The following is a 13,035-nucleotide window of genomic DNA, read 5'->3' as shown; positions in this document are numbered from 1 at the left end:
AATCAAATGCATGTGGTGTACGACCAACTTGAAGGTTTGTTGTTTCCCATCAAACACATCAACCCGTCTAACTAAAACCTTCTTAAGTCTTCAATCAAGGGATTAAGATAAACATTAATGTCATTTCTCGGATGTGTTGGGCTCGTTATCATCATAGACAACATAATGTATTTTCGTTCCATGCACAACCAAGGAGGTAGATTGTAAATCATTAGCAAAATAGGCCATGAACTGTGGTCAATGCTTAACACTACTATAAAATAAGGTTTTAACATCGGTTATTTAAGACTTTCAACATCGGTTATTAATTGATGTTGAAAGTACCGATGTGGAAAGTAGTATCATTAACATCGGTTTTTCAAAACCGATGTTAACTAATAAATACAACATCGGTTATTTAAATAAGCGATGTTATATGATACGAATTATGAAAAAAAAATTATAAATCTATAAATTAACATCGGTTTTTTAAAAAACTGATGTTGTAAGTGACATTTAACATCGGTTTTTTAAATAGGCGATGTTATATGATACGGATTATGGAAAAAAAATTACAAATCTATAAATCAACATCGGTTTTTTAAAAAACTGATGTTGTAAGTGACATTTAACATCGGTTTTTTAAATAACCAATGTTAAATGTGACATGTGACATCGGTTTTTTAAAAACTGATGTTGTAAGTAACATTTCACATCAGTTTTTTAAAAATCTGATGTTGTAAGTGATATTTAACATCGGTTATTTAAATAGGCGATGTTATATGATATGAATTATGAAGAAAAAAAAGTTATAAATCTATAAATCAACATCGATTTTTAAAAAAACTGATGTTGTTAGTGACATGTAACATCGGTTTTTAAAATAACCGATGTTAAATGTGATATTTGACATCGGTTTTTAAAAAACTGATGTTGTAGGTGACATTTCACATCGGTTTTTAAAAAAACTGATGTGAAATGTTACTTACAACATCAGTTTTTTTAAAAACCGATGTTAAAAAATGTTGAGGTAAGTGACATTTAACATCAGTTTTTAAAAAAACTGATGTTGTAAGTAACATTTCACATCAGTTTTTTTAAAGATCGATGTTGTTTTAGAAATTTATTTTTAACATGATGTCTGTTTTTTCAATAAATCCCAAAAATAACCTGCAAATTTTAAAATCAGACCACACAACATATAATTTTCATTCTGTTTTGAAACAGTTTTTACCAGAAAATTCAATAAGAAATTTACTAATTACTATGAATTTAAAACATATTTAATGTTGAGACATGAATTGTAAATTAAGTAAGTAAATATAAACTACAATTACAAGATTGTCTAAACATCCTAAGTTTCATTTTTCACTTTCAAATAGTACTTTGCCCACTGGTTGCGAAGCGCCTTCAATCTTTCTGGTTCCAATGGTCTAGGATCAGTGAAATACTGCATGATATAATAAAACATAAGTTAATAATATATTAGCAATCATAATAATATGAAATTTGGTGAATTAAAAATTACCATTTCCCAATTATTCTGGAAATTTCCTAAGATTATAGTTGACATCCAATGCATGACGTAATACCCACACTCAGTGCTTCCTTTTTGTCTATTACACTAAATACATTATGAAATTTAGATATGCAACGTTCAGTACAAATTAGTCTACACAATACTAAAATATAAGTGAAAACATATTGTTTAAATAACTTACTTTAACAACAATCCACCTAGCAGGAGTCTTGGATTTACTTTGTTGAGTATCGTCAAGTCCTTTCAAAGCACTATTGAATACAAACATAGATTCTTATTGTACATTTAAAATTTTGATTTACCTGACTAATGCTAATGCAAATATATTAAAAAACAACACTGACCTATTAATTATGCCTTTGAGGTAGTTGTCTGGCTTATTATGCAACGAACAAAACCAAATGACAACATTTTCCTTAGGCAAAATGACGACCATTTGCCAATGTGCACTGCAGTGGAGACCAATATATGTTATTATACTATTATACATTATTTAAATTCATTTGTTGAGTTTAAGTTACCCATTCAAGTAGGCTCCTAGGTACACATCTCGTTTTGAATTTTGCATCCAGTTCTTAATGTAATTTTTTGATTCAAATTGTGATTGGCCAGATCTCTGGATAGACTGTGGCTCGAGGAATCCATACACATCGATATTCCCAGCTCGCATACTTGTCTCAGTCATATGCCTATTATTGTTAACACAAAGTAAATTATGCATGAAGGTAAAACAATAAATTAGGTAACTAACAATAATCTAAATTGACTTACAGAATCCACAACTGTATAACAGATATGCTGAGACATTGACCACCATGTGCAATTTCAGACAGATCTTCATGCTTTATGTACAAGGGAAAGTTTTCATTAAATAGGCCAAACAAGGTAGCATCCCACATAACCTGCAATGGCTTCAGAAAAAGCTGTGGAATGGTCAATGTCATTAGATATAGCGGATCATCGACCTCATCATCCGGCCTATCTGCAGGTTTCGCGGGTCTCACAGCTCCCTGTTTATCCAACATAATTAATTGACATAATTTAATCACAGTAAACATTTTAATTGGAAAAATAAGCATTTAATGACACTAAAATACCTGTTCTGATAAACGCTTGACTAGATGTGTCGGCCAAGCAAGGAATGTGTTAAGAGCCTGTCCCACGACCTTAACCTCTTTAGTGGGTACAGGAATGGGAGCATCTACATCTCTAATCTCCTCAACACCAACCTTAACTTGATCATGCAGCAAAGGAATGTTGTGAATTGTTGTAGATCCCTCATAAACTCTTCCCAGGGCAACCAGGCGAGAAGGATATTCTTCAATATACAACCCACATTTGTATGAGTCACCGGTGTCTAGATCGTTCCCTGAGGGATCAACACAACTCTCCTTTGTGCTGACACGAGCAGCTGAAGGACCAACATCAGGTTCAGGAGGCAGTGCGAGTCCCTGTGATTGCATTTGGCTGAGGGATAACATTAGCCGTCAAGTGACTTTTTCTGTGATTGAATCCTCTAGTTGGTCCTTGATTTGTTGCGTCAACTGTTGCAGGTATTCGGGAGCAATGGAGGAGGTCCTTGAAGCTGATCCAAAGTATTGTTTGATGGTTATACCGGCTCCTACAGCACGCACACGACCAGGGTGTTCTGGTCGCCCAATGGCAGCAGTCAGTATATCATGACGTCCATGGGTAACAAAGGAACCCTGTGAGGCCTGCTCCTCAAGCGCATCCTGTGAAGAACACATTTATTCTATACTTAATCACACAATAAAAAAAATAATTACAATTATGAATTGAAAGTGACTTACAATCTTGTCAGCAATTTCCTTTGCTGCTTCAGATGTCATGTCACCAGTTTTCTTGGTGCGGGCTAGCTTCCACTTCACGTGTCGTTTGATGGGAGATGGAGGATCAATGATGGTGTCAGTGCTTCCGGATTGAGTTGCTTCCTCTAGTTTTTTCTTTCTCTTCTCATCCATCAACTTTTTTTCTAAATATTCATAACCCCCACGAGACATCACGTGAGGGGCAGTGTTTTGTTTTTGGACAGCTTGTGCTTTTTTTCGAACATTCTGTAAAAATGAAACATTAATGAAACTCATGATTACAATGTATTATAATAAGTTCATTTAAAGTTAAAAAAATGAAAATCCCAAATTAGTTACTGATGCAAGCTCCATTGGAGCTTGTAGGCCTAGGATCTTCTTCATCAATGGATTCCTTTGCTTCTTGGAAGATGAATGGAAGCGGAATGGAGAAAGGGAGAGAGAGAGGAGACGCCACTTCAAGGAGAAGATGAGTCTAGAAGAAGCTCACCACCATAGGAGGCCATGGATAAGAGCTTGGAGGAAGAAGGAGATGAATGAAGGGAGAGGGAGAGAAGAGCACGAAATTTTGTGCTCCAAATGAGCTTTGAAATCTGAAGTTTAATATTCAAATGATCAAAGTTCAAAAAAATGCACACACATGACCTCTATTTATAGCCTAAGTGTCACACAAAATTGGAGGGAAATTCAAATTTCACTTGAATTTGAAATTGAATTTGTGGAGCCAAACTTTGGAGCCAAAATTTCACTAATTATGATTAGTGAATTTTAGTTATGGTTCAGCCCACTAATCCAAGATCAATTCCAAGATTCTCCATTAAGTGTGCTTAGGTGTCATGAGGCATGAAAAGCATGAAGGACATGCACAAAGTGTGACTATATGATGTGGCAATGGGGTGTAGTAAGCAAATGCTCACCTCCCCCTCTAAAATTTAATTGGATTGGGCTTCTACCAATTCAATTAAATTTATTTCCAACCACACACATCAAATATCCACTTAGTGCATGTGAAATTACAAAACTACCCCTAATACAAAAACTAGTCTAGGTGCCCTAAAATACAAGGGCTGAAAAATCCTATATTTCTAGGGTACCCTACCTACATTATGGAGCCCTAAATACAAGGCCCAAAAATAATGAAACCTTAATCTAATATTTACAAAGATAAGTGGGCTCGTACTTAGCCCATGGGCCCAAAATCTACCCTAAGGCTCATAAGAACCCTAGGGCCTTCTCTTGCATCTCTGGCCCAATCTACTTGGAGTTTTCTATCCAATGCCCTTGCGGGGTAGGATTGCATCAGTTACCTCCCATGAAGGGTCTCTACGGCTCTGGCAAAATTGGGTCCATTTCTCCTTGCTAATGCCGTACATTTTGCATACAGTGTCATCAACACTATCCTTGTCAGCTGCAAGTGCCCATTTCGATGTCAAATCAGACTTAAACTGTCTCCACCGCTCCCCCACAGTCTGAAGTATTTTCTTTTTTGTCCTTAAATCAGATGCTTCAGGGATATCAAATTCAGCCTAACAAAGAGTAAATTAGGTTTTATTAATACTAAATTCAAATATTTGGCTAACAAACAATATGGAACATGAAATAATACATGATACCTGAATATCCTCCCATATCAAATCCTTCTGAGTAATAGGGACATGCTTCCAATTTTCGTATGTGACATCCACCTTATCACGAGCAACGATCCCTAAATATGTTCTAAATTTCTTGCTGTGGGGACCGTCTGCTTTGCCAGTAACAGGATCCACATGGACAAGGGGTCTCTCTGCCCCAACTGGTCTAGTCGCCAATAATCTTAGGCGTGAGGCCTTTCTAGTCCGCTTCAATGGTGGTGACGACGAATGCGATGTTACACCAGTAGAAGGAGGAGGAGGCGGAGGAGAGTTTGACTGTGTAGCCATTTGGCTGTGAAAAAAAAAACATTAATTCAATATGTTATAAAAAATAAATGCGTATGAATGTAATTAAATGAATTGAAATTAAGTACAAAATAAAAAAAAATTACATTAGACGATGTTAATTAATTCTCCTTCATCGTGATCATTACGATTAGCATGAACATCGTCAGTTTCTTCTCCGATGACATTAGGTGACAATTGTGTGGACAAAGGACTAACATAAGTATCAATGTATGAATAATCATCTTCAACATTGACACCTATTGTTTTTCCATGTAAAACCACTGACCACCTTTGATCACAAGGGTCTTCGACATAAAATACTTGTTTCGCTTGTTCTGCCATAATGAAAGGATCATTCTGGTATGCGAGTTTGTTAAGATCCACCAACGTAAATCCCACATCATCGGTCCGCACACCGGTATTACTGTCAACCCACTTACATTTGAAAACACAGACAGTGAATTTGACATAGTTAAGCTCCCAAATTTCTTCAATGAAACCAAAGTAAGGGATGAAAGCTACACAAGGATTGTCATCATGTACACTAGCGAAGTGTTGAGATTCAGCCCTTAGGGTAACCCCACTGTTTTGCATTGTACTTTTTTGGTCTTGTGCTTTTGTATAGAAGGAATACTTGTTTATATCATATCCTTGCCAAGTTATAACATTTCTTTTAGGTCCATCTGCTAGCTTTCTCAACATTTCAGAAGCATTATCATCAGCCAAGATTGTGTGTTTAAACCAATCTAGGAAAGTCTTGTTATGTTTTTTCAACACTGAGTTCTTCGACATTTTTGGATTACTTTGTTTGACTAAATTTTCATGACGAACTATGTATGGCAAAACTTCATTACTATTATTCAACACATACAAGTGAGCTTGTTGCAAATCTTCTACACTTGGAGTGATGACATGCAGTCCTCTTGAACCCTTACCTCTTACTCTTTCGTCATGCCGAGACTCGGGAAGCCCAACAGGTTTAGCTTTTTCAATGTACTCTGAACAAAATTCAATGGCTTCTTCTGCAATGTACCTTTCAACAATAGATGCTTCAGGACGGTGTAGATTTTTGGTATACCCTTTTAAGATCTTCATGTATCGCTCAACCGGATACATCCACCGCAAATAAACAGGACCACAACATTTGATTTCTCTGACTAGATGAATAATTAAGTGAACCATGATGTCAAAGAATGCAGGCGGAAAATACATCTCCAACTCACACAATATAATAGCAGCCTCATTTTCCAGTTCGTCTAACTTCACAGGATCAAGAACTTTGCTACATATAGAATTGAAGAAAAAGCACAACCGAGTTATGGCAAGCCTGACTTTGTTAGGCAAAATGTCTCGTATGGCCACCGATAACAATTGTTGCATCAAGACGTGACAATCATGAGACTTTAAGCCTACCAACTTAAGATCCTTCAAATGCACAAGGCTCTTAATATTTGAAGAGTATCCTTGTGGAACTTTGACCCGTCGTAGGCATTGACAAAAACTGAACTTTTCCTTTCTGGACAAAGTATGACAAGCTGGAGGCAAGTATATTTTTCTACCATCAGACCTTGGATGTAACGACGCTCGAATACCCATCTCAGCTAGATCTTGACGAGTATTCAAACCATCTTTTGTCTTGCCGTGAATGTTAAGGAGCGTCCCAATGAGACTATCACATACATTTTTCTCCACATGCATAACATCAATACAATGTCTAACATCTAGATCAACCCAGTATGGAAGATCAAACAAAATCGACCTTTTCTTCCATATGCAAGTCTTATTTTTGTCTTTCTTTTGGACCTTTCCAAATATTGTATTTAGGTGTTGAACCCGCTGGAAAATCTGGTCACCAGTCAACGGTACCGGTGCATTTTCATGCTCTTGACTTCCATTAAATGCTTTTTTCAATCGTCGGTAAGGATGATGAGGTTTAAGAAAACGTCGATGCCTAGTGTAAACTGTTTTTCTTCCATGTTTCAGTTGTATGTAGCTTGTGTCTTCTTCACAGATGGGGCATGCACGATGGCCTTTAACACTGTAACCGCTCAAATTCCCATATGCTGGAAAATCATTAATGGTACAAAAAAGCATTGCACGTAAATTAAATGTCTCATTTCGAAACCCATCAAACACTAAAACTCCTTCGTCCCACAACTTTGTAAGGTCTTCAATCAAGGGATTGAGATAAACATCGATGTCATTTCCTGGCTGTCTTGGGCCCGTTATCATCATAGACAACATCATGTATTTTCGTTTCATACACAACCAAGGAGGCAAATTGTAAATCACTAGCAAAACTGGCCACGAACTGTGTTGCGTGCTTAAACTGCCATATGGATTCATTCCATCAGTGGCTAGTCCAAGCCTAAGATTTCTTGCCTCTTTGCCAAAATCCGGATACAAACGGTCTATCTTCTTCCATTGCAAGGAATCAGCCGGATGACGAAGCATTCCATCACAGTTTCTCTCATTTGCATGCCATGTAAGGTCTTTTGCGTCGTCTCCATTAGCAAACATACGCTTAAACCTTGGAATGATCGGAAGATACCACAACACCTTCGCTGGGGGGCCCTTGTTTGAGTTTTCATCACTACTACACTCCTCATCATCCTTGAGTTTGTACCGTGATACCCCACACCTAGGGCATTTCGACATTTCTTGAAATTGATGTCTGTATAATATGCAATCATTCGGGCAAGCATGAATCTTCTGATACTCCATACCCATGGGACACAATATTTTCTTTGCTTGATAGTAACTTTTAGGCAATGTGTTTTCCTCTGGAAGCATGTCGTGCACTACTTGAAGCAGTGAACTAAAGCTTTTGTCACTCCACCCATATCTGGCTTTGATATTAACCAGACTTAAAACTGCCGACAACAGCGTCAACGAATTCTTGCACCCCGGATACAAAGGTTTCTTTGAATCAGTTTGTAATGTATCATACATAGGGGCATGTGCTTGCTGAAAAGACTCTTGTCCAAGGTCACGAATCATATCCTCCAAGCGATCTCCCATTTCTACATCAAACGGTTCGGATTGTTGCCCACTCTGCATGTCTGTCATTTCACCATGCCATATCCACGTCGTATAATTCCTCTTAATTCCATCACACAACAGATGCTCTCGTATGTCATCCAGTATTTGTCGTCTTCCATTCAAACAATTGATGCAAGGACAATAATATTTTCCATCTTCATCCGGTTGACCTCTTTCTGAAGCAAATTGTAAGAATTGCTCGACGCCTTCCTCATATTCTGGGCTGATGCGACTTTCATTCATCCAACTTCGATCCATCTAAGTAATAACTCGGTCATACTCTCAAAGTTATTCGATGCATGAAAATCTCACTTTTTTATTATAGGTGTGGCCATATCCCATTTGGGAAGACCGTCTTTTATGGTAGCTTCATACATCAGGGTTAATTCTATTTTGTTAAATTTGACAAAATTTTGGCAGCATTTCGCATTGGTCTCCAAGTACACAACATGAAATCGGTGAAATTAATTTTCCGATAATCAAGTATGCACCCAGAGAACAACTAGAAATGCATTACCGAAATTTCATCAAATTAAACAAAATAATTTTAACCTTAACACATGAATCTACCATAAAAATATCAGTCTCCCCAAACTGTCCAAACGGACAATTCAAGATTAAATACAATGATTAATGTAAACTATCCGCAAGAATCATTGCATCCAATCTCAAACGGGAATCTAAGGTTCACTCATCATGAACACAATTTATATAGCATATATCAATTGTCATTAATGGCAGTGAACACGTAATAAAAATATTCATTGGTAACAAACATTTGTACCTGTGATGATGAGCAGCACGATCCAAAATGAAAGCAAGAATCAAATAAATAACTGAATGAACACCTACATCAATCATCATTCCGAAAAACAGGTATCAATATGAATGCTACACTCAAACTTTGAAGAAGAATAAAGGATAATATGGCGGAAATGATACAGTGTTGTTTGCACCCAAACTCTTACTTACGTGGCTAACATAATATTTCGATTAGTGTCCAAGAACTATAAAATCCCACACATCTTTGGCTGAGATTGATGGTTGACCATTCTTTTGAAGAAATTAAGAAGAAGAAAAAAATTCTTATTTTATTTCATAAGAAAATATTTATTTCGTGATAAATAAAATAACATATTCAATAAATTACTTAATCTCATGTTAACAAGCAAGAAATTTTTTTATTTAAATTGTTATAACAATAAATTAAAGAAGTTTATTTTCACTAATAATTTAAATATTAATGTAATTCTAAGTAAATTATTTTTCGTCAGAGTTAAATATAATTTTCCTACGTGTATCTTTGGAAGATAATTTTGCTTGAAATCACTCGTTAAAATGAGAAATTATGTGTCATGCTAGTTGATTGTGCTTGATAGTTAAGTCAAATAGATTTTATTAAATAAAGAAAACTAAAGATGTGACTTTTTACATTAATTAAGCAATAAAAAACTCAAGATGTGATTTTTAGAGGATAGACTTCCATAAAAGATTTTGTAAATATGTACGCAAGTGCCACACTTTTTCAAAGAACTAAAGAATATATCAGCATCATATATATCAGCACCAAAAAAAAAATATTGTGTATATTTTTTTACTGCACCATATCACGTATATGTCAAATTATAATTATAATAGGATATTGACCTTTTTTTTCTATCTACAAATGACATTATTTACTCTACTTTCACTGAACAACCAAAACCGAAGCAAATAAATAAATAAAATAAAATAAAATAAATGTATGTATACGCAGTGTTTCGGTGGCAACGTTTCGTTAGAAGATTGATCGTGTGCGCGTACATGAGAAAGAACTCGAACAAAAAATAAGTAGAATAAAAACCTGAACGGTTTGAAGTAGCGGTTGGTTGAGTCCTCTACCGTTTGGAAACCCTTGGTCTGCATTAATCGGCGAGGAATATCAATAAATAAATAGATATAAAGAAATTAAACACAGGAAAATTTGGACAGGTTATAACTCGGAAAATTACGAAAGTAAATTAACAATTCATAATAATAATTCAGAATTTCGAGGAGCGAACCTGCAGATCTGACGGCACGGAGTGGAGGTCCTTAAAGTGGCTGGAGCTGCAGCAAGAGCGATCGGAGCAAAAATCGCCGGAAACAACCGTGCCGGTAGAACTGACGGAAGCTTCCGGCGAGACGGTAGTGTCGGGAAACTGCGTATCGGAAGAGCGTAACTGGAAGGAAGCGGTGGTTTTTCTTTTCTTGGAAATGGAATGTTGGCTTGAAGAAGGTTGTTCTATGGCGGCAATTGTGAGAGAGCAGCGAATACACACCTGAGTTCTTGCAGTAATTGTGGGAGTAATTGTGGGACCAATTTGAGGGTTTAGGGTTTTACAGGAGAAATGACGTATAGGCCCAATTTAAGAATTTGGTTTGACAAAAATTGGACACTGATTTTTATAATTGGTTTCGGGTCTTATTTAACGTAGACCCAACTGAACCTAATATAGGATAACCTTTTTTAAATTTTAAAAACTTTTTAAAAATTAGTAAAATGTTTACAAGAATTTTTAATGTAATATATATTTCTTCAAAATCAATTCTTGATAATCTGAAACAAACATAAGTAAGAATTAGAAAGAACGTGAAAAAATTATTTTATTATTTGATAAATCATGATATTAAATTATAACTTTGATTTTAAAGACTTTCAGCTAGATAATTAAAATTAATATTTTTTTATTAATTGATAAAATCGAGATATTAAATTATAATTTTGATTTTTAAAGACTTTCAAGTTTCAACTATATAAATTTAAATTAATAAATCTAATTTCAATTTTATGATTAATTTCAAATATCAAATAAGCATTTTTAACATTTCAAATCCCAATAGTATATTCCCCAAGTTTAATAAAATTCATATCAACCCGTTAGTTAGGTGCACTTCACGCAGCTAGCAATAAATCAATAAATTAAATAATAAAAAAACAAAAATCATGAACTCGGAGTTTATATAGATGCGTGGATGTACCTTGGAGTGTTGGTACTATCTAATACACTTTTTCTAAAACTATTATGATTTAGAAAATTTACTATGCATTTGCTGTGTACATAATTTTATATGGTATATGAATTTTAAATTATTTTAGAAATCATATCAATATTAATTTATGGTTAAATAATAAAATTAAATTATTTTACATTATTAAAATAGCATCATTAAATTTTATTATTTGTATTCTTAATACAATACGAGATTTTCTTTATGTCATTCAAATTTTTTGAGAAATGTGATTAAATAATTTGTTTTATTCTTTAAAAATTACTCTGAAAATTATTAAGATTCATTATCTTGTGTTTTTACTTTATTATTTTTTAACTCATTAATTGATTGACGTGTATATATATATATATATGATAGTCACTTTCTTCCATCCTCACACGAGAGAGAAAATGAATTTATCTTATGATTCATTTTGTCCTAAAATTGTTAATGTTTATTAGGATATACCTTTACTAAACTATAGTTTTTAAAAACTAGAAGAACGAAAAATACGTTTTAATCAAATAAATAATGTATGCATACATTTTATGACTTTTTTGACAGTAAGTTATAGTATCGTAAATTTCTGTAATAATTATATTAAAAATTATATCAAAATATTTTTCAATTAATTGATATTATAAAAAAATTGTAACAATTTTTGTTTGCTACTAAGTATATAAATCAATTAATAAGATTGTTTTAATTTAACTAGTGATTTTAAATTTAAGTTTTAATACAATATTAAATATTAATAAGGATGACTTTTTTATAATAAGAACTCGGTGATAATCATTTCATAAATGATAATCATACTAAATTTGAGTGTGTCGTGGTTACCAGACCAAATATGTTATTCATGTTTTCAAACTTAGTTCGTGAATTAAAATTTAAAGTTTTATTAAGTAAATCTAAAAAAAAAATATTTAATTGAGTATTAAAATAACTTTTGACAAAAAATATTCATCACTATTTAAATATAATTTTTTTTCTTTGTTTCTTCTTTCCTAAATAATTTTTTTATAAAATTTATTAACAAAAAATTCACATAATTAACAAATGAAGTTAAAAATAATAAAAAAATGACAAATATAATAAAAATAAATTACATGTGGATTATAATTAACTCTATATTTAAAGACTTAAAACATAATTTCCATGTCTCATGAAAATAATTTTATTTTTGTTCTGAAAAATTTGTTTAAAAATAATAAAAATATCATTTTTTTTTCAAATATAATAATTAAATAATAATATATTAATAATAAATTTTAATTTTTTTACTATATAATTATTTTTACTAACATTCTATAAAAATTCTATAAAAGTTAAACTCTATTATTAAAAACAATTTTTTTTTCAAATTAACTAATATCAAATAATTTATATAAATATGTGTTATATTTAAATGATAATCATGAAATAATAAAATTAAAATTACGAAATTCATTTTAAAAATTTAGTTTAATTTTTAAATGTTTACCTTTTGAATTTATTATTGTTTATTAATTATTATATTTTTTTAATTAAAATATAATTAATAACGCAATATATGATTTTTTTTAAAATATATAAATAATTTAAAAAATTATATTAACATCTGTTATTTGAAAACCGATGTTGTAAGTGCTTAACGACATCGGTTTTCAAATAACCGATATTAATAGGACGATGTTAAAACTCATTTTTTTAGTAGTGTAAGTTACTAAAATGA

General features: G+C 33.0%; 2 protein-coding genes across 3 annotated transcripts in view; both read right to left on the bottom strand.

Moving 5' to 3' along the window:
* Positions 1–4,813: 4,813 nt before the first annotated feature.
* Positions 4,814–8,788, bottom strand: LOC121172934 (uncharacterized). 2 transcript variants are annotated; one of them, XR_005886858.1, is made up of 3 exons: positions 5,372–8,788; positions 4,962–5,271; positions 4,814–4,874 (listed from the first exon to the last, which is right to left on the bottom strand). XR_005886858.1 is itself a non-coding variant. In XM_041006115.1 (2 exons), the coding sequence occupies exon 1, from the start codon at positions 8,565–8,567 to the stop codon at positions 5,373–5,375; it is 3,195 nt and encodes a 1,064-aa protein (XP_040862049.1). In that variant the 5' UTR covers positions 8,568–8,788; the 3' UTR covers positions 4,882–5,271; position 5,372. The 2 variants fall into 2 exon arrangements, 1 of the variants encoding a protein (XP_040862049.1); XM_041006115.1 differs by lacking the exon at positions 4,814–4,874 and having other exon boundaries at positions 4,882–5,271.
* A 345-nt stretch (positions 8,789–9,133) lies between these two features.
* The window catches only part of LOC121172953 (uncharacterized), a 4,263-nt gene continuing 361 nt past the window's right edge, over positions 9,134–13,035 (bottom strand). The window contains exons 2-4 of the mRNA XM_041006175.1: positions 10,352–10,609; positions 10,113–10,208; positions 9,134–9,157 (exon numbers count right to left, since the gene is read on the bottom strand). Of these exons, the coding sequence (XP_040862109.1) occupies positions 9,134–9,157; positions 10,113–10,208; positions 10,352–10,609 (378 nt within the window). The remainder of the gene's footprint in view (positions 9,158–10,112; positions 10,209–10,351; positions 10,610–13,035) is intronic.

This window comes from Glycine max, chromosome 10, assembly GCF_000004515.6.
Source record: "Glycine max cultivar Williams 82 chromosome 10, Glycine_max_v4.0, whole genome shotgun sequence".
NCBI lineage: Eukaryota > Viridiplantae > Streptophyta > Magnoliopsida > Fabales > Fabaceae > Glycine > Glycine max.
Note: the sequence above shows the minus strand (reverse complement) of the source record. Positions and strands in the feature narration are given on the sequence as shown.